Raw genomic sequence first — 23320 nt, forward strand, 5'->3', positions numbered from 1 at the left:
GCCCAGTGGGGATATAATCTACAGACAGCATCCCCTTCGCATCCCAGAACACTGAAGCCATGACTTTTCCCGCCGAAGGAATTGTCTTTGCTTTCTTTGGTGGTGGTGAATCAGCATGTTTCCACTGCTTTGACTGTTGATTTGTCTCTGGAGTCTGTGGTCACAAATCGGAACAAAAAATCTTGTTCGTTTCTCCTAAAGCGGTCCAAACATTGTCCCAATATCTCCATTGTCATGCGTTTTTGATCCAGCATCAAGAGTCGCGACACCCATCTTATAGATAATTTTTCATTTCTAATTCTTCAATTAAAATGCGATATACCCTTTCAGATGATATCTCGCAAGCATCAGCAACTTCATGCACTTTCAATCGGCGATCCTCCGTGACCATTTTGTGCACTTTTGCAGTGATTTCTGGAGTAGTGACACACCTTGGCCGCCGGCCGGGGTGGCCGAGCGGTTCTAGGCGTTACAGTCTGGAACCGCGCGACCGCTACGGTCGCAGGTTCGAATCCTGCCTCGGGCATGAATGTGTATGATGTTGTTAGCTTAGTTAGGTTTAAGTAGTTCTAAGTTCTAGGGGACTGATGACCACAGAAGTTAAGTCCCATAGTGCTCAGAGCCATTTGAAGCATTTGTACACCTTAGCCGCCCACTGCTCGGATCATCATCTAAGCCCTCCCGACCAAATGTAAATTCATTTGTCCACTTGGCAACAGTTGCATTTGAAGTAGTAGAGTCCCCCAGTGTATTCTGGAAATCGGCATGATGTCCTTTGCTTTCATAAATTTCTTTACGAAGTACTTAATCACTGTTCGAATCTCGATTTTTTTCATTTTTGCAAATCACTACGCGGGAACGACAACAGAGCCACGTCACTTTCACAGCTCCCTTCCAAGACCTTTGACGTGGCACGTGTTTACAGGTAACAGTCCAATGAATATCACGTCAACAACTCGTTACGCTAGCGCTGACCTCTCGTGGTGATTCCGAGAACTTTCCAAACTACCCTCGTAATTTCTCCCATATCTATTTTGTCTCAATCTGCACAACAGCAACGGTTCCACGTAATAAAATTATAAAGAGCCGACCAGTTGCAGTGGATAAAGAATTCTTTACCTAGGTTTCGACAAATATAAATTTGTCTTCTTCAGAAGTTAGCAATTTTACATTAGTAAGGACTAATGTACCATCGCCGTTTTTATAAATGTCGGCATAGATCCATTTGTCAAAAATGAAATGGATCTATGCCGACATTTGTAAAAACGTCGATGGTACATTAGTCCTTACTAATGTAAAATTGCTACCTTCTGAAGAAGACAAATTTATATTTGTCGAAACGTAGGTAAAGAATTCTTTATCCATTGCAACTGCTCGGCTGTTTATAATTTTAAAACATTGTATACACAACAGTGTGTTGTTTTGTTTTCCTTCCTCGGAATCGATTTTTACAAGAAACAGGAAAGCTGTGCTTATGGCTTACTGGCTTATGATTAAAATACTACTACTAGTGGACCCGACAGACGTTATCCTGCATTTTTTTATTTGATATTTAAATGATACCCATCTTCTCCTTCTTCCCAAAATATCAATGGATATTGCAAAGCGGCGTAACAGCGATGACTGTCTTCAATCGTATGCACTGTGTTATCTCTGCGTTGGATTCGTATATCTCGACGTTCAAATGCGTCGCCAACCATAGCAACTGCAACTTCATTAATGGTCGGTGCATTATATCGGCCCGCGTGCTGCCCAGCTGGTACTTTGTCTGCTGTATAGTTGTCGTTTTGCAGACTGTTTGAAACGGTATTGAACAACTGGACCAACTGGTTGTGATTCTGTAAAAACGGTTCTAAAATACCCACAATTTCTCACTCCTCCATATGCTCGATATGGTTCTACTGGCAGCGTGCGTTTATTTGCTGCTCCTGATCACCCATGAAGTAGATTTGCAGAAATTTTGAATCGGTATCAGGCATCGGCATTAAAGAACCAATTTGATGATACACTTGGCCCCGAATCTTAAACGTTGAGTGAAAATTGCGACCATCCTCATTCTGAACGATTTTTGTTGCTCACAAATGATGTCACTTGAAAGCATGAATTGAATGGTTCCGGCGGCGAATTCAATGGTGGCAATACAACTTTTCCAGACGCGCAGCAGAAACCGGCAGATTCACCTTTGTATTTGAGGGCATGACAGTGTTGGCATTGTGAATGTGACGAATAGTCGATGTCCGACTCATATTCAAACGCAAGGCGAAGAAGTGATGCACGTGTCAATGTGCGATACACTTGCAAACGCTGTTGTTCACGTGTTCTGAATGTGTCGGTGACTCGTTGACGGGCCAGCCTTTGTTTCAATGCATTAGCTCGAAGGCGTTCGTTGCGTTGCTCTTGACTTTCATTAGCACGTCTGATTGCAGCGTGGTTTCTTAAACTTTCATTGTCCGTCAATTGATCTTCTGCCGATCTATTTAACCGACGGCTCTGGACTAATTGTGAATTCCGAGTCCGTCGACCAATTTTTCCTCCTCGTCCACGATGACATGGCATTGTTTTATGTACGTAACTTATATGTGGATATAATACACTTAAAATTCACTGAAATGCGACACCTGAAATATCAAAAGACGCCGTAAAAAAATGAAAACGTCAAAATAGCGAAACACACATAATATAATACACTCAAATTATAATGTCGAAAAATAAACGAAATTCTACGCACGTAACTTTATGTGAATATAATACTCTCAACATTGCACACAAAAATGCAACGCCACCTACCGTGCTGATTTAAGAATGTAAATTTTTCAGGCCCCCACTTGAATGCATACACAAAGATTCATTCAAGTCGATCCACCTGTTTAGTTGCAGTATGGATAAATAACCTAGATACCGATCATTTGTGAATCCAAACTATCCAGGGTGCCACCCAAACGCATACAAAAAAATTCATTCAAATCGGTCCAGCCGTTTAGGAAGAGTTCAGTGACATACACACGTACAGTAGAATTATATATATAAAGATGGAACCTGGATTTGATATAACAATGAAGAAGGCTCAAAGTCAAAGAGAGGGGAGAGAGAAGATGGACAGTGGGGAAGGGGACGAAGTGGACATCGAGATGAGGAAGGAGGAGGTGGAGATGGACAGAGAGAGGCGGGAGGACGAATAGACAGAGAGAGGGGACAGAAGGGAATTCCGAAACACATTTAGCAACTGCGAAGCATTGCCGGATCGGCTAGTGTAACAATAAAACGCAGTTGTTGTCTCGGAACTGAGCGACTGCAGTCGTGACGTGCACGGGGGATCAGCTGGAACGGTTTTCAGACTCACAAGTTTCTTCTGTTAGTGCCGCGTACGGCCTTCCGTTGAATCACCCAGAAACTGACTCCCAAGCGACCTGTAGTCAACTCGCGTCATAAACGAGTTCCTTTTGAGTAGCTGCGCCCTTGCCGTGTCGTGGCAGGCGGACAGCTCGCGTGCTATGCTGCCCTCGCCGTGTTGTCGGTAGCGTCACGCACTGCCCGTCCACGTGCTCCTTGTTACGGCACCAGCAGACACTCGCAGGTGTTCACCGGCCGTGCGTCCCAGGCAGAGAACGCAACAGACTCTTGCGAAAAGATCCGTGACTGTTTGACTACACAGTCGGCGATTAATGACTCGCCAGTTGTATTAGGTTAATTTACTAGTGGCATCTTATTGGAACGATCACATTTACTGCACATACATAAACAAGATAAAACTGTACAACATACGCTACTTTGACGAGAAAAATGAAACACGCAGGAGACATGGTCGGATGTCAATGTAAGTCAGTACACCATCGTTGCGTGTGTAAATCATTACACATGCAGTTCTCTGTGACAGACAGAACAGCCGCCAAAGTGCATTCCTGTTATTCGTGTCGAGTGTTGAGCCTTGGTCGGCTCGAATATCGATCTTTTAACATCGAACATCTTTGCTTCAGACTCGATGCAGCACGAGAGTGGATCGACACGGCAACGCGTGGATGACCAGTAATTGCTTAGTTGGGGAAGTACTTTGGCTGTGGAGTTCTGCTGAAGGCGCCCCTGAGGATCTTGGGAGTCCGTCCTTTTGCTTGTATAACGGTTCTACCAAACGAGGGGTTTGAAGCAGCACTCATGGAGTTGCACCACGGCCATTACTTCTGGCGGGGATTTGTGTTCAAAACTCATAACGGTGTTGGTCGGTGATTCCTAGTTCATTCCTAATCGTGCTTACTCCACCGTGACGTAACTACTGGTGTTAGCGTTTGCTCAGCTGCTCCGTGTGTCTGTGAGCTGTTCGGATTAGGTGTCAACTTGAAACAAACTTAAGCAGCGTCTCTGGACCCTGAAGTCACATTTGTTTTGCAACGGGCGCGATCCGTTGAAATGCGTTTAAATTCTTGTCCGAGTTTGACAGAGCTGTACTTGATTGTACTTACCACTAGCTCTGAAGGTTCTAGATAAGGTGTTGTTCGAAGTTATCTTATTATATTCATTTGCCGTATTACGGAGACCTGTTCACCGTGTGTACGTATTATTGGAATTTTGGTGTGTCGCAGTAACAAGAACCGCTCACGTCATTGTTTATCACTGTCAAGCTACTGTTCCCTTTAGCTGAGACATGGCGATTGATGTGTTACCGTCGAGAAGCACCTTGCATTCCAATCTGTAGAAGCTGCTGCTACCTTTGATTAATTGTTTTACCTTTAAAATGGATTGGGGGGAAGAAATGAAAGAGGAAGCCGCCTTGTAGAATTTTGCACAGAGCATGACTTAATCATAGCTAACACTTGGTTCAAGAATCATAAAAGAAGGTTGTATACCTGGAAGAATCCTGGAGATACTAAAAGGTATCAGATAGATTATATAATGGTAAGACAGAGATTTAGGAATCAGGTTTTAAATTGTAAGACATTTTCAGGGGCAGATGTGGATTCTGACCACAATCTATTGGTTATGAACTGCAGATTGAAACTGAAGAAACTGCAAAGAGGTGGGAATTTAAGGAGTTGGGACCTGGATAAACTGAAAGAACCAGAGGTTGTAGAGAGTTTCAGGGAGAGCATAAGGGAACAATTGACAGGAATGGGGGAAAGAAATACAGTAGAAGAAGAATGGGTAGCTCTGAGGGATGAAGTAGTGAAGGCAGCAGACGATCAAGTAGGTAAAAAGACGAGGGCTAATAGAAATCCTTGGGTAACAGAAGAAATATTGAATTTAATTGATGAAAGGAGAAAATATAAAAATGCAGTAAATGAAGCAGGCAAAAAGGAATACAAACGTCTCAAAAATGAGATCGACAGGAAGTGCAAAATGGCTAAGCAGGGATGGCTAGAGGACAAATGTAAGGATATAGAGGCTTATCTCACTAGGGGTAAGATAGATACTGCCTACAGGAAAATTAAAGAGACCTTTGGAGAGAAGAGAACCACTTGTATGAATATCAAGAACTCAGATGAAAACCCAGTTCTAAGCAAAGAAGGAAAAGCAGAAAGGTGGAAGGATTATATAGAGGGTCTATACAAGGGCGATGTTCTTGAGGACAATACTATGGAAATGGAATAGGATGTAGATGAAGATGAAATGGGAGATATGATACTGCGTGAAGAGTTTGACAGAGCGCTGAAAGACCTGAGTCGAAACAAGGCCCCGGGAGTAGGCAACATTCCATTAGAACTACTGACAGCTTTCGGGGAGCCAGTCATGACAAAACTCTACCATCTGGTGAGCAAGATGTATGAGACAGGCGAAATACCCTCAGACTTCAAGAAGAACATAATAATTCCAATCCCAAAGAAAGCAGGTGTTGACAGATGTGAAAATTAACCGAACTATCAGTTTAATAAGTCACAGCTGCAAAATACTAACGCGAATTCTTTACAGACGAATGGAAAAACTGGTAGAAGCGGACCTCGGGGAAGGTCAGTTTGGATTCCGTAGAAAAGTTGGAACACATGAGGCAATACTAACCTTACGACTTATCTTAGAAGAAAGATTAAGAAAAGGCAAACCTACGTTTCTAGCATTTGTAGACTTAGAGAAAGCTTTTGACAATGTTAACTGGAATACTCTCTTTCAAATTCTGAAGGTGGTAGGGGTAAAATACAGGGAGCGAAAGGCTATTTACAATTTGTACAGAAACCAGATGGCAGTTATAAGAGTCGAGGGGCATGAAAGAGAAGCAGTGGTTGGGAAAGGAGTGAGACAGGGTTGTAGCCTCTCCCCGATATTATTCAATCTGTATATTGAGCAAGCAGTAAGGAAGCAAAAGAAAAATTCGGAGTAGGTATTAAAATTCATGGAGAAGCAGTAAAAACTTTGAGGTTTGCCGATGACATTATAACTCTGTCAGAGACAGCAAAGGACTTGGAAGAGCAGTTGAACGGAATGGACAGTGTCTTGAAAGGAGGATATAAGATGAACATCAACAAAAGCAAAACGAGGATAATGGAATGTACTCAAATTAAATCGGGTGATGCTGAGGGAATTAGATTAGGAAATGAGACACTTAAAGTAGTACAGGAGTTTTGCTATTTGGGGAGCAAAATAACTGATGATGGTCGAAGTAGAGAGGATATAAAATGTAGACTGGCAATGGCAAGGAAAGCGTTTCTGAAGAAGAGAAATTTGTTAACGTCGAGTATAGACTTAAGTGTCAGGTAGTCGTTTCTGAAAGTATTTGTATGGAGTGTAGCCATGTATGGAAGTGAAACATGGACGATAACTAGTTTGGACAAGAAGAGAATAGAAGCTTTCGAAATGTGGTGCTACAGAAGAATGCTGAAGATTAGATGGGTAGATCACATAACTAATGAGGAGGTGTTGAATAGGATTGGGGAGAAGAGAAGTTTGTGGCATAACTTGACTAGAAGAAGGGATCGGTTGGTAGGACATGTTCTGAGGCATCAAGGGATCACAAATTTAGCATTGGAGGGCAGCGTGGAGGGTAAAAATCGTAGAGGGAGACCAAGAGATGAATACACTAAGCAGATTCAGAAGGATGTAGGTTGCAGTAGGTACTGGGAGATGAAGAAGCTTGCACAGGATGGAGTAGCATGGAGAGCTGCATCAAACCAGTCTCAGGACTGAAGACCACAACAACAACCTTTAAAAGTTATTCAAATCAAAGAATTTTGGCGTAGCAAAGTGTGTATTTAGCCTCGTCAGATTTTAGATCATTAGACGTTAAGTTTGTTCTTTTCATACTGATTGAATTTAACGTAGACATTAAGACTTGTTTTGAAATTTTTGTCGTACGATCGTTGTTTTTTGAAATTTGCTACTTTAGAATTGTTGTAACAAAATGTAACTTAAAATTAAATCCTCTCACTGCATGAGGTAATCCTGGACTTTAAATTCAGTGCGTGTCAATTCGACTTACTTAAACCTTGAGACAAGTAATATGGATCTGAGGAATGTTCTCTCTTTAAAGGTTATTTTACTAGCAAGGCGTCTGATTTAAAAGGAACTGAAATGCCAAGATTGCACAGAATATCTTTTATTCAAGACAACCGGTTTCAGCAGTTTTACCTTTCATCTTCAGGTCATAAACGTTTTGCTGTAGTAAAGTTTGTTCCTTTTACACTGAGCGTCATGCACAAGATGTCAAGTGGATAAAACTTAAGAGTATCATAAAAGCTTGCAATCGCACCTTGTCCAAAGTGCCCTGTCCATATACATATTGCTCACAGATGCTTATTGCGTGATACAAATACGGTACACACAGGCACATCTGTTTACACATGCTGAACAGTATGAATCCACTTTAAAAATTTAATGTCAACTCCGTTCCAGTGCCGGTATGAATGTTATAAAGGACCAGTTGCGACAGCTGTGGATCAGATTACCCCTAGAGAGGATATATCGCGTTTATGACACACTCCCCTACAGAATCGGTGTATGTATTTGGCCACAGGGGGTGTGACGTCATAATGATAAGTGGGCTCATGCCGTCAAGATCTTTGTAATCAGTGAAATAACATCACGTGCCCTCTCAACTTGTGAAGTTTCATTTAGTTTCCTCTTCCTCTTTCGAGTACTTCACTTTGTTTGTCAGCCAGTGTATGACGTAGAATAAAGGCTTAGTGCGTCCATAGTTACACCGTAGCAACGCAAAAAATACCTCAATAAACAAGTAATAGGAACTAAATTCTCACACCCCCAACAGTGTCATGCCCGTTAAAATCACGAAACAAAACAAAAAATACATAGCAAGTTCAAAGTTTTGTAGCAACAGTTAACGGCGAAGCTTTGCTAGAGGTTTTGTCATCATGTCTTAGAGCATTTGGTCTCAAATTATGTGCTCCACAGTGACTTAACTCACTCTGCTTTTTCTCTTATGAAGTGGCAGCTTGAATCTCTGTATGTTTGCTCCGACTCTTTTAATAAATAGCCTTAGACAAGTCAATTACTGTTTTGCTATCACATAGTAGTCTAATAGGATCGTTCTTGGGGTATGGATATATTTCTCTGTCTACCCTTTGATGCCGTAGAGTCTCCTGAAATACTGAGTTCAGGGCCTTACGTTAATTTCACCATAAGTAAACAATCAAAAGTTTATCGACCCATAAATTTCTATTCACATGAGTGGCATGCAATGCTAAAGCAGGGAAAAGAAGGGAACGAGCGGAAAAATACTCGTATCGGAGAACGAAAAAAACTGATATGCTGCTGTTTATTAAAAGAGGCTGATTGTAAAGTGGGATACCAGCTCCATCATTTTATCTTCCTCAGTACCTTCAACAATTCTGGCAAACGAACATATTCGCGCTTATTTATGCTGAGACAGAAGGAGCCAGTGGAAATGGCAAAGTAGTAAATACTGGAAGATAGTAGACAGTGCGCGTGGTATAGAAAGATCGAAGGAAACAACGGCAGTATGAGAGAGAGGCAGAGGCACAATGGCAGCGGAGCGTAGTTGATAGTGACTGAACAGTACTAAAAAAGACTGCAGGACACAGCGGCAGTGGGAGAGAGATAAAGAGAAGGAGGAAGTGGGACTGTGCGAGAGCCAGCGATAATGAGAGGCGGAGTCAGTGAGGAAGAGAAGAATAGTGACTGTGAGAAGACACAGCGGCAGTAGGAAGGACTGAATGAGGTAGTGGCAGTGACAGAGGAGAAGAGAGACGAGGCGGTATTAGTAGGACGGAACGGAGGAGACAACAGGAGAGAATGACAGAGAGACACAAAGAGATAATGACGATGGGTGGGGCTGGATGAGCGAGTGAAGACGGGTGAGTGAGAGTGGATGGGTATGAGCCATTTACAGTGATGGACTAGAGCGAGTGTCAGCGAGTTACAGAATCATATTTTTAAAGGTGCTGAGGAAGGTAGTTAGCTGGTATCCCACTTTTCAGTCAGTCGCCGCGCGGGATTAGCCGAGCGGTCTCCGGCGCTGCAGTCATGGACTGTGCGGCTGGTCCCGGCGGAGGTTCGAGTCCTCCCTCGGGCATGGGTGTGTGTTTGTCCTTAGGATGATTTAGGTTAAGTAGTGTGTAAGCTTAGGGACTGATGACCTTAGCAGTTAAGTCCCATGAGTTTTCACACACAATTTTTTTCAGTCAGTCTTTTAATAAACAGCAGCATAAGCGCTTTTTTGTGTTCCGATATGAGCATTTTTTCGCTCTTTCATTATGTTTCTGTTCTCTGACTGGGATAAAAAATCAACCTCGTTTTTGTGACTCTGTTTCTTCTTTATGCTTTTTAACAGCTTCTTAAAAAACAAAGTCCCTTAATTTTATGATTCTCTGGTAATTGAATTCAAATAGCCTGTATGCTTTTGAATCTTCTCTGTCCTGCCTAAACATACGCAATACTCTTTTTTGACCCGTTTTTGTCGGTTGGCTCTCAGAATGTGGACGTAGGCTTCGTTTACAAATATTACGAGATGTCTAAGATCCGACTTGTTGTTTGTCCAAGGTTTTTCTTGAGTCTCGTCCTTTAGTGCCTTAGATGCAGATCTGTTAATTAGAATGCAACGGAGACTGCTTCTGCCAAGAATTAGTTTGGCAAATATGCTTCGTCTAGGAGACGTCTTGCTTTTTCTACTATTGTACGATTATAAAATTCAGCTACTCTGTTTTGTTCTGGTGTATACGGCGGATTCGGATCTTTTATTCAATGAAAAAGTTTAAATGATTATCGTTCACATATTCTCTGTCATTATCGGTGCGTACAGTACAGAGTCTATTTCCATTCTGCCTTTCAACCAGATTTTTAAAGACGTAAATTAGCTGTGGTACCTGATTTTGTTTCTGAGAGTGTGAGGTGTGGCTATAAAGTAACGGGACTGATGGTGTCAGAGAGCAAGTAGCCATGCGCCAGAGATGAACGACAAATAGCTTTCAAGTGTGAAGCCTTCTTTGTCGAATGCGGCATCCCTGGTAGACAAACCAGCATGGCCTTGGCCTTCATTTGTGTAAGAGCTGTTAATCTGTCTTGCGGGAAATATGATAAGTGTAATAATAGATCAACTAATTGTAGCCGTTTCACATGAAACTTGGAAAAACTGGTACTGGAACCTATCTTTTGCGAAAATAAGAGTATGGCAAGATTATTCATCACGTATGAGAGTTTTTGAGTGATTCAAGCGTTTCGGAGATGGTCGAGAAGAGGATGAAAATGAGTCACGCTCGAGGCGCCCTTAAGCCTAAAAAACGGATGAAAATTTCGAAAAAGTAGGCTGAGTACTCGCTAAGTTGCTGGAACTGTAGGAATTGACAAAAAGTCCGCAAGGAAAATTTTACGTAACCTATTTAACATGAGAAAAAGTGGTCGTGAAACTGTTGCAGAAAATTCTCTCGATAAAAAAAAGAAGCTCGTGACAATGTTTGTACTGACACTTTGAATACCCCTGAAAATTATCATACTTACTTGGAAAGGGTGATAACATGTGACGAATCTTGGTTTATCACTTATGATCCAGAAACTAAGCGCCGAACAGTGCACTGCAAGAGCCCAACGTCACCGAGAGAGGAAAAAAGCTCGATGAGCAAGTCAAGATTCAAAGCGGTGATGGTTGTTTTTTTCCGGTATTCATGGAATTGTTTACCATCACTGGGTTCCTGAAGGTCAGACTATTAATCAACATTACCTTGAGGTTTTTGATCAACTCCGTCAGAAAATAAGAAAAAGCGCCACGAATTGTGAAACGATAAATCATGGGTAGTGCATCAAGACACCCCATCGCCTGTTACGAGGTTTCTAGCGATGTATAGCATTCCAGCGTTAGACCACCCGACTTGTCCACCTGACGTAGCACCATATAGCTTATCTACTCCCCAAAATCAAATATACAGTACATTAAAGGAACAAGATTCCAGTCCGCTGAAGCACTGAAACAAAAAGCAGCTCGCGACGTCAAGGATCTCACAGAGGAAGACCTCCAGCACTGTTTCCATCAGTGGAAAATTCGCGTGGAGCTTTGTAGGAAGAAAGCAGGGGAGCGTATCGAGGGTGGCAATATTTTATTTTTGAAATAAAATGTTTTACAGCAATACTCGTAGTCCCGCTATTTGGTAGCCACACTTATTTTATAGCCACACCTCGTATATATCAATACCTTCCTGGAATAGTTGTCAATTAAAGTAAGAAAGCATTTGACGTCTCCAGTTGATCTGGTTTGCGTCGGCCCACACAAATCTAAGAATACCGGCTCTAAAAATTCCGTGGCTCTTGAGCTGTAGGGTGGCAGTAACGTTTAGCAATGGGCAAAATAAAGTCTGTATTTAATGATAACCTGCAACAGGAAACTTTTGAAACAGTATAATGAGAGTAACAAGTGGTTCTAGTGGCTGTGAACACTATGGAACTTAACATCTAAGGTCATCAGTCCCCTAGAACTTAGAACTACTTAAACCTAACTAACCTAAGGACAACACAAACATCCATGCCCGTGGCAGGATTCGAACCTGCGACCGTAGCAGCAGCGCGGTTCCGGACTGAAGCGCCTAGAACCGCTTGGCCACACAGGCCGGCTGAGAGTAACAATTAACGTCTTTATCGCACACTGTGTATTGGAGAATTTTCTGTAGCGCATATGGGAAAGGGTGATATTGAAGACAGCAAAACATAAGAGTGCTATTAAAGGTGCTGCTTCACTAACCATAAGAGATTTTTGGGGGGGGGGGGGGGGATTGTGATCTGCAGTGTGCTGCTAAAGAGTCTACACTTTCACACAACACTGCTGGATTCGAACGCGATTTCAAAACATCAGTCTGTACACCTAAACTGGTTAAAAAGTTAATGACCCAAAATTTTTATCTGCTAGTACCAAAACCGAGGCAGTTATTTGTCAGTGTTATTCTGCCATTTGTGTTCGGTGATGTGTAACTTTCTTTGGAAACATTAATTACGTAACAGTAACGACGGATAGCTGACAAAGAAAGACCCCCGACGGACAGACAAATTGGACGTCTGTAGGCGTTTCGAGGGACCTACCTACAAATGTTTCCTGTCGGGGTCTCGGGCGGGTAGAACCGTTCCACAGCCGACCGCCCCCCGTCCGATAAAAGTTCGTCTTTCGTCACTGCATGTGGGATTAAATGCTGTCCTGTTAACCACAGCAAGGTGCGAGGCGGACGAAACTTTAAAGAGCAGAGTTTCTGGAGAACTTTCAAGAGTGCAGATGTTTGTGGGACACGTCACCTGACAAGTACAGCAATATTGACGCAAGAAATGAAGCAGGTTTTCGTTTTTTAAAGTTGCCATAAAGGTTTCGTGTGACACAAAGAGAGAATAAAAGTTCGACGATCTTCTGCATTTCTGTTTTTAGGTTTTATTTTCGATAGTTGTCGGAAATGAAATGTAAAAACCGAAATATCGACATGTAATACCCGTTATTTAATTAAACGTACTTACTTCATTGGTATGTGTAAAAAAAATCTGTATCGAAGCGCTGTTGTGTGAAAAGCAAAGCGTGGGACTTTTTTTCGGTTCTAACTGCTTCATTTCTAAGGTATGTGTTGTATTTGTTAGATAATGTGCGCCACCGCCGTGTATAGTCTTTCTTCATTGAATTCGAAAAGATTTTATGAAACCTACAGGGCATCTTTTATGCTAAGTATGTAAATAATAACGTTTACACGAATATTTTGTTTAATTTATTTCGCTTTATCATTTATGCATTTCCTCAGTCAAGTATAAATCCCATTCAGAATTTGAGAGTATTCCAGTCAATTTTAATAAACATTTTTGGAACAGCGATCAAAAAATGTTTAAAAAATTTCGTATTTAAGCGTATGGCCGTCACTTGCTAGCACCAGTTGACATCACAGCAGCTGAGAAGAGTGCTCCACCTACCATCTTCGAAGGATGCCATGGGTATAACAAGTCTTATTGTATTTTATGCTTATAAGCATTTTGTCTTATTTTGTCAAGCTAGTAAGGTTTCTATTACTTTCTAAATTAAATTACAGGTCTTATGATGGTCATGTGATATGATCGAAACCGGTCACCTATGTTCTTGTAGCATACGTGGTGCGATCAAGACTGAATTTTAAAAAGAAAAATATTGCAGTCAACATTGTCCAAGGTTTCTCTAAGTCTACAAATGCTAGAAACGTAGGTTTGTCTTTTTTTTTTTTAATTTATCTTCGAAGATAAGTCGTAGGGTCAGTATTATCTCGGGTGTTCCAACATTTCTACGGAATCCAAACTTATCGTACCCGAGGTAGGCTTCTACCTGTTGTTCCATTCGTCTGTAAAGAAATCGTGGTAGTGTTTTGCAAGAATTCGTGTTGGTATTATTTATTAAGCTGATAGTTCGATAATTTTCACACCTATCAGCACCTGCTTTCTTTGGTCCTGGAATCATTACATTCATCTTGAAGTCTGATGGTATTTCGCCTGCGACAGGACGTGGGTAAATTTCTTTCGTTGCATCAGCCACTTCTTTGCCCACAGCCTAGTATATATATATATATATATATATGTCAACCAAGACAAAGTCCCGTTTCTGTACAAAACCAAGTGGGATCTCGTAGAATATATGCGATGAACATAAATCACAGCGCTGAGTGCAATCGGTCGTGACGTGTGGAGGCAGCTACAAAACTGTTCGGTCGGTCGGCCGCGCTAAGTTGGCGCGCGAGTGGCAGCCTTCAGCAGTGCGAGCCGCAGCTTACGGTACAGACAGGCTGACGCGCGGCCAGGCTGCAGTCACCGCGAGGGTGTGTCCGGCCGGCCGGCGCGCCGCCGAGTGTCTGACGGACGCGGGAAGGACGCTGGGCGCTGACGTAGGGCAGGCGGCCGCGTGGTGGCGGGCGGCGGTGGTGGGGGAAGTGACTGACTGGCTGGCCGGCCGGCCGCGCACCTGGCGGCGCGTCAGTGCGACCGCGGCTGCCGCAGCGCGAGATACGCCGGACACCATGGGCCGCTACAAGTCCACCGACGGCTACAAGCCCTGCCGCCGCCTACAGGTCAGTCGCCGCTGGCCGCGCAAACAAAGTCTTGTCACGCGCGACGTCGCTCCAAATCGTGAGTCCCAGAAATTTCAACGATCGCTACTAATCGCGTCTATACCGACGCATGTGTCCACATAATACTCTCGTGGAACGAAGTACTACGGTTACCGGCAATCCGGAACAATCCCAGACAATGCCCTGGTTTCAACTACTGTCAGACGTCCGGATCGAATTTAATAAAGCTTGGCAGCGACCTATATTCTGAGCAAAACAATTATTATTATTATTATTATTATCGATTATTCCCATTTAAGAGAGCGTTTGAACTTGAATTCCTTTATGATGATTGTTTATGTTTCTTCTGAGCCCAAATTTTCTTCATGTTTCCACTGTGTTGTTTCTTTCGCTCCGCTGTCCATTTGCATCCTGGTCTCTTCTGTGTTGTGGTGTCAAACTTATGTTTTTTGATGGTGTTCCTGAATTCAGTTCTATTTTCTGCATAGTTTACTGTTGTGTGCTCGTCTGAGATCCTCTTCAACTTCTTTTATCCATTTAGTTTCTTCCCCTGCCTGAGTTGATGACTTAAAGAATTCGCTTTCAAATTCTGTTTTCATTCGTCCTGTGGATATGTCCGTAGAACTGCATTCTTCTTTTCCTTATTGTATCCGTAATCTTGTCTGTTTATTTATATAATTGTGATGTTGGTCTCTTCTTCCAGATTCCTTGCTCTTGTATAGGGCCAAAAATTTTCCTGAGAATTTTCCTTTCTTGTTTCTCTATTTCTTTGATTTTAGTTTGCCCACCTATTTGTGTTTCAGATGCATACAGTGCCTCCGGAAGTATGACAGTGTTGTAGTGCGTTGATGGATATGGACTTTTTGTTATAATAATTCCACGTCATTTTATATGCTTTCTGTAGTTTTTTTATTCTTTCCTGATTGGCCTTTAGGTTGATCCCTGATGGCTGGATGATTTCTCCCAGGTACTTAAAATGTGGTACTTGTACGATTTTCCCATGGGTCGTCGCAATAGGCAATTTGTCTTGTGGCACTCTTTCTATGTACCGGGTTTTCTCATATGAGATTTGCAGGCCAGTTCTTTGTGCAATTTCGTGTAACTTCTCTATGGCGTTAGTGGCTACTCTTCTATTATTTGTGAGGATTGCAAGGTCATCCGCAAAAGCTAAACATTTCACGTTGGATCTATCTTTTCTAATGCCAATTTGGATTCCTTTGACTTCTTTTTCCCATGTCCTGATAATTTTTTCAAGAATGATATTAAAGAGTAATGGTGAAAGTCCGTCACCCTGTCGCACTCCAGTTTGGATTTCAAATGGTTCCGAGGTATCCCCCATATATTTAACCTTGGAGACTGTGTCAGTTAATGTTTCCCGAATGACTGCTCTTGTCTTTCTGTCAATAGTGAATTCTTCCGGCGTCTTGCAGAGCGCTACTCTATTGAGTCGTAGGCCTTTTTAAAATCTACAAAAGTCACCACTGTGTTTTGGGTGTTTCTCATCTGGAGAATCATTTTCAGATTCCAGATCTGCTCTATGCCTGATCGTCCCTTGCGAAAACCAGCCTGGTATTCTCCTATTTGTGGGTCAGCCTGTTCTTCTAACCTATTCGTGAGAACTTTTGATAGGATTTTATGTGACCGGTACGAGTGAGATACCCCTGTAATTATTTCGTTCAGTTTTGTCCCCTTTTTTGTGGAGTGGATGGATGAGTGCGCTTTTCCATTCAGAAGGGATCTGTTCTGTTTCCCAAATGTGTAATATGATTTTGTGAATTTATTATTATTATTATTATTATTACTGTCGTCGTCATCAAATAATATCAACATAAATGATATAGTTATGTGGGTAACTGAGAAAGCTGATTTTCGACGCAGATTTCTTTTTCCATCCGTTTTGGCCAAATAGGGACTACGTGACAGTTGTAATTCCTCCTTATTTATTTATTTATTTATTATCATCCCAATCATCACATTTGTGATAGACGATTTGTCAGGATACATTGTAACAACTATATAATAGCATTACAAAAAAAATTTTATGCTGAATTTATATGAATCTATCTTACGTTTATACAATATACAACTAATTGTTTTTATAACATAATTTCTTATGTGCTTGAGATTCCTTGATGCTCTGATTTCATTTGTCACGTTTATCTCGTACTCTCATACTGTCGAGCATAGCTATTCACTTATACTGTAGTGACATTTGTTAAGCATGTGGTTCTTAATCTTCTTATGTGCTTGACACACATTCATTGGTGTAATTTCATTTGTCACATTAACTGAGACATGTATTTTTATACATGTTGTGCAGAGGTATTCACTTATGCTGTAATAACATTTGTCAAGCATGTCGTTCTTTATATTCTAATACAGTTGAGCATAGAAATTTACTTACACTGTAATAACATTTGTCAAGCATCTGATTCTTTATAACAGTTTTAAATTTATCCTCATTTCCCAGCTCTTTGATATGTTTCGGTAGTGCATTAAAAAGTTTGATGCCTTGATTACATACATGTTTCTGACGTCTGGTCCTTGTTACAGTTTGTAAGTGGAGATCTTTACATTTCCGTGTAACGTAATTATGGTAGTCTGTATTGGTTTTCATTTTGTCCTGATTTCTTTTGATCACTAACAGACATTTCAGAATGTATAATGATGGAATTGTTAAAATTTTCAGTGCTTTGAAAAGGGGCCTACAATGTGTTTGGGGTGGGCTCTGGGTCGTCATCCGAATAGCGCGTTTTTGTAAAATCTCATTTACTACAAACTCTTGAAATTATTCTAAGTACATGCTGAATTTAGTATTAGTGCTAAGCTCACCACATGGTCCTTCCAGTTTATCTTCTCATCAATGTGCATACCCAGAAATTTTGCACACTGTATTCTTTAAAGTTGTTTGCCAACATCATGTTCACTTATTTTTCCATATAGATTTCCTCCTTCCATTAACAGAATTTTCCGTCACTGCCCGGTGGAATATAATATTAAGCAGGAAACATGCCCTGATCTGCAAAATTATACGTCGTAAAGAACCGGCTTTCGGCTTCTTAGACCATCGTCAAGTGACAACTGAATGTCACCAACACAATGACGTGTGAATTGCACAGATACCATTAGTACAAAAGGTAAAAAAATAATTACATGTAGAGTGTTTGTATAGGACACTATAAGAAAGTATTTCTTTCCTATGCAAACATTCCACTTATATTTGTATCTTCTGTACAAACGGGTCATTCGCACGTCATGTTTTCTGTTTCGGACTTTGTCATCTGACGATGGCCGAAGAAGCCGAACGCCGGTTCGTTGCGAAATGAAACTAATTTTGCAGAAGATCACGAAGTGTTTCCCGTTTAATATTCTTTTCCTTCAATAATTTCTTTCCCTCGTCTTTTTCTTTCTCATCCACAACACTTCACACTTGTTGACTTAATTTGTGCCTTGCAAAACGTTCATTAAAAAAGTTTCTACTGAAAATCTTTCTACTACTTATTTCGCTTATTTGTAAATCGTTTTTGGCTTCCTATATCAATTTCGATTTCTTTTCTCAGCGATAAAGCATGGTTATAATTAAAGTGCAGCTACCAGCATAGGTCCATTGTCGGCTGTAATAACGTATGGCAGCGAAGCTTAATAGTTAATCTAATGCGTTAATGCGGAACAGACTTGCGCCACAAAAAAATAGTAGAAATTTTGGTCACCAGGTGCAAAGATGCTGCCGTAAACACAAGACTTACAGAAATATTTTCGTATGTAATGGATTACGAACGGGACATAAGCAGGAAAGATGAAACAAGTGAGAAAGGCATGACGTTGATTTTATTGCTAACCTCCGCTTACACAATTTGTTCAATACTAGCATCGGAGAGGTCTAAGAGATGCTGCATCCGTAAAACGTGACCAACGGTTGTTCGCAGCTGTTCCGGTGAAATCTGAGCGACTCTTCCTGTACACTGGCCTTCAGATCGGGTAGAGATCCATACGTGTTTCTGGTAAACGCGTTCTTTTAGATATCCCCAGCGCCGAATGTCACATGGCTTCAGATCGGGTGATCTTGCAAGCCAAGCATCTAGAAAACCTCTGGAGGTAGCACGTTCGCGGAGGGTTGCATTAAACTGATCTTTCACTGGGCGAACGACATGACGTGTTGCGCCATCTTGCGTGTAAACAGTGGTTTCCACACAGTTGCGCTCCTCCAAAGCCACGTGCTGTGAAAGGCCTCAACGTTCACACTTTGTGGTAAACTTGACAGGTCCCCTCCGTGTATTCTGCCGTGAGGACCGAGAACAACAGTGCTCTTGAATCCGCACCACACTCACGTATGGCGTGTGCAATGGCTCATGGTGCACAACACGCTGTTTACCAGGACCCCAAACTCGGCAGTTCTGTGCATTCGCTGTGCCCTGTACTGTGCCATGTGCCTCGTCACTCCATAGCACATTGTCCATCCACATGTCAACTTCAGTCAGGACCAGAAAAAAATTGTGCAAACAAAATATCCAGTAGGAAAAACTTCCTGATTTGCAAAGTTCTTTCGTCACGATCCGGCATTCGGCTTCTTCGGCCATATTCAGTTGACAATAGAATGTCGCAAACACAGATAAATCGAAGAGCGAATTACATATATTACTAGTACAGAAGATACAAAAATAACTTTTCGAGTGGTTATATAGCAAAATATAAGAGAGTATTACTTTCCTGTGTATCTCCTGTGCAAATAACTTGTGTAATTTGCATGTCATTTTGCGTGTTTGCGACATTCAGATGTCCCCTAACGACGGCTAAAGAAGCCAAAAGTCCGTTCGTGACGAAATAAATGATTTTGCAGAACACCAGCAACTGTTTCGTATTTGATGTTTTCTTTCTCGTCAATATTTCGTAATTTCCTCATGTCTTTTCCTTCTTCCGCCAGACCGCTTCAGATAGTTTGGCTTCTTGCTTGTGCCTTGAAAACTTTCTAAATTTAACACTTTCCTTCTGAAAATTTTTCTTTGTACTGCTTTTCCCGCTTTCATGTCGCGTATTTCGAAATCTAGAAAAAGATTACCAGATCCAGTTAAATTTTTTCCCAGGGTTCCTTGGAGATACGTGTGAATGTGTCACACAGACATAAATGTTCAAAAGTAAGTCTTTTCCTTATTGCGTTGGAGCATAATTTCACAGTGTTTTTCCATAACTTTAATAAACACCACAGATACACACAGCAGAGGCTCTCTCATCAATATTGAATTCTCCTTTACAATTTGAAACTGTCTCACAATGCTGAGGTAACTTTTCGTTTGTCTGTAGAAATAAAGTGGTTTTGAGCCGAAGAACTCTTTGAGCCATGTTTGGAGCGCACTTCCATCAGGGAAGGAAGTTCCTTGAACGCTGATCGATAGAGCGGTGAACGTGAAAATCTGAGGGGGCAAGATCAGGTGAATAACGTGGGTGTGGAATGGCATCCAAACTCCTGTACAGTGGTCGTCAGTCTAGCAGCGTGCGGGCGGCCGTTGCCGTGCTTCATTCCTCGCAGTCTACCTGGTCGTTGTTCTTGGGCTGCGTCTACAAGACATCTCATTTGTTGACAATAAATGTCAGCAGTGATGGTTACATCTAGGAGCAACAATTTTTAGTACTGTCAATGTTTCACCAGATGCATAATACAATCTTTAGTGGATGTGCGTAGGTATTTCTGCGATGAGTTGCATGTTTTGCTCTCAACAATATCTTTCTTTTCCTTGTATTAGCATAAAGACACCATTCCTCGTCACCAGTAATGACACAGGACAGAGATGGTCGGTGTTGTTTACGAACCAACTGATGACGAGCAAGCAGAGATGCACGTATGACGACCCGCTGATTTTTGTGATTTGGCGTAGAGCATGCGGACCCCGTACACCCGATTTTTGAACCTTCCCCATTCCATGCAAATGTCGCACAGTGGTGGAATGATCACAGTTCACCACATTTGCCGCGTCTCCACTATACTGGCGTGGATCACTGTGGACTAACGCATTTAAATAATCTTCACAAAACCCGGAAGCTCTACCTGAAAGTGGTCACTGCCATAACGATCCTCCTCAAAAAAGACAGAACCTTTTCCTTGCCGTACTCTGTCCAATGGCATTATGGACACACAGGGTGCGTATGTTTCTGGTTTCCTCCACTGCCCCTCTACTGAACTCAAAAGAATGTGTTGGAAATGCCTAGATTTGTACATATGGTGGAGTCCACAGCTCCACTACCTCTCAATGACAATATGTAAACTCTTAGAGCAACGGTGAACTACAAATAAACGACAGTTGGTAATTAAACCCTTAGCAACCGGAGTACCAACATGACAAACAAAAACGCTACGAAATTACGCACCATCCTAATATTTGTTTTTATATGTTTTCGTATATCTCATCACTGCCTCTTAATTTCTAGGCTTCTGTGCTTTTTATTGGACTCAGAATTTATAGATTATCTAATGAATAATTCAGTACAGCTCTTTTTCACATGCAGACGGCATTCTGATTTCATTACCATGTTTCAATGCACTATTTTTTCAGACCTCAATACGTACGTTGAATTGTAAATATTTTTTTATTTCACCTTTCTTTATACATTGTCGACCTTATTCGGTAATGGTAAAGAAAACCTCTATTCTTAAGTTTTGACGATAGCGTAGGTATATGGCTTTCGGTTGACGCGCTTGTTAGCCGACGATCATGTAATAGGCCGGCCGGAGTGGCCGAGCGGTTCTAGGCGCTACAGTGTGGAACCGCGCGACCACTACGGTCGCAGGTTCGAATCCTGCCTCGGGCATGGATGTGCGTGATGTCCTTATGTTAGTTAAGTTTAAGTAGTTCTAAGTTCTAGGGGACTGATGACCTCAGATGTTAAGTCCCATAGTGCTCAGAGCCATTTTGATCAAGTAATAGTTTCAACTTCTGAAAATATATTACAGCGAGCCCTGTTTGAACAGAATAAAGTAATGGAACAGCACAATTCTGAAATTCCGCTGCGTGCAATAAAATCAGTGGCATTTTGTTGTCCGCCTCATGTTCTCTGCAAGTTGATTATTAACAACTCATGAGATGTCAGCAAATCTACTCACTTTGGGTTAACTTGGTTTCTTTTTGAAGACCATGATATTGGAAAAAACTGAGAGTTTAACACAATGTGTGGCACAATAAGTGGAACGCAAAGATATAAAATAAGGAAGCAAATAACGCCGAAATTCCCCCACTAGTCCGGCACTAAGTGCTCATACCCATCCACTTCCACTTGTTCATTCCCAGCAAGTTAGTCAACCCAACTCATTGACATTCTCTTTGTGTGTTTCTGTCTCTGGTCTCACAGCCACTCTCTCCTTCGTTCTGTGCCATTACTGCTGTCTCCTCTCTCTTCCTGCTACTGTCTCATTTCTTTCTTTCTTTCTTTCTTCCTTCCTTCCTTCCTACTGCTGCTGTCTCTTCTCACTCTGACTCTGTCTTCCTCGTTGTCCCACTGTTGCTCGCATGGGGGGAGGGGAGGGGGGAGCCTCAAAAATCCCTGTCTCGCCACACACATTTAGGTTCTTTCTGTGGTTTCCCTAAACAGATAAAGCGAATAGTGGGATGTTTCCCTTCAAAAGGACCCGTCCGATTTCCTTCCCCCAGTTAATCTTTGTCCTTCGTCTCTGAAGACGTCGTTGTCAGCGGAATCTTAAAACCTAATATTCTTTACCTTTAGAAAACATGTTTGAAAGTTGGCCTAAAAGCCAACTGCAATAAGACTGACAAACTACCACACATACATGGAATGGAAAGAGCTGGAAATTAACAATGAAATTTTAGGACAGTTGATTAGTCAGTATTTAGGGCAGCTGAAGAACTTGCTTGCTTGGACAGGAAAAGATGCAAAAAGAAGAGTAAAAATAGCACAAAGGCTTTTGGTAGCTGAAGCTAGGATTTTCAGAACAAAACTCCCGGTGCGCCTGAAAAATTAAAACCTACGATCAGTGTGTTGTCAATTTCGACTTATGCCCGTGACACATGGACGTTTGATGAGAAAAATCTGGGGATTTTTGAGTCAGCGATGGAAGGACTCATGATGGAAATTAAGAGAGACAAGGAACAAGCAAATGGATCAGGGGACAAACTGGAGTGGAACTCATAATGATCACTGTAATTAAAGTGATGTTGAGGTGGACGGGAAATGTAGCCAGAAAGAATTGTAGAAGGACCAAGAAAGTCCTTTGCTGGATTCCAATACATGAGAGACGACAGAGATGACGTAATGCAAAGTGCACACATGACATTGCAAAACATGCAGGTGTAACGTTGATATGAATATATAATAATTTGCCGTGTCAGGCAACAGTCCCTGTGGGGGGTAAGAACAACGTAGATAACATAATTCGGGAGATACGTCATAAACAACGAGACGCGTGAAAAACTGCCGCATCGTCAATGACGTTTAAATTTATTAATTCCGTGCAACTAAGTGTGTTTGCAACAAATTTCGCAGGCAGTATTCACATATGCCGCTGAATGTACTTCCAAAATTGTCATTGTATGACAAAGACCGGAGACACCTGTACGACAGATCATGCTTGACAGACATCGTGTGCCCCTCCACGTAGGCACATTAAAACACACATCGCAGTAGTACAAAACACAAGAAAGTACATTACAAAATTGCAGAAAAAAGTATTTGGTCGTGGAAAAACATGCCTTGTCGAAGATTACAAAAGGATTTGTTTAGATTAGCAATAACACTTTTTGACTATTCGCCAAACATAAAATCTTAAGACATTTGTCCCATTTCGTGATTTATTATTGCGGCTATCCATATGCCAAAATGTTTACTGCCCATTAAACCAGTAAAATAAAACAACAAACATGTATGTCTGTACGGTAGCACAGTAA

General features: G+C 41.7%; 1 protein-coding gene across 1 annotated transcript in view; it reads left to right on the forward strand.

Annotated features, from left to right (window-relative positions):
- Positions 1-14352: 14352 nt before the first annotated feature.
- Positions 14353-23320, forward strand: part of LOC124625787 (organic cation transporter protein) — a 471790-nt gene continuing 462822 nt past the window's right edge. Inside the window, exon 1 of the mRNA XM_047149232.1 lies at positions 14353-14432. Within this exon, the coding sequence (XP_047005188.1) occupies positions 14382-14432 (51 nt within the window). The 5' untranslated portion in view covers positions 14353-14381. The remainder of the gene's footprint in view (positions 14433-23320) is intronic.

This window comes from Schistocerca americana, chromosome 8 (assembly GCF_021461395.2).
Source record: "Schistocerca americana isolate TAMUIC-IGC-003095 chromosome 8, iqSchAmer2.1, whole genome shotgun sequence".
Classification (NCBI taxonomy): domain Eukaryota; kingdom Metazoa; phylum Arthropoda; class Insecta; order Orthoptera; family Acrididae; genus Schistocerca; species Schistocerca americana.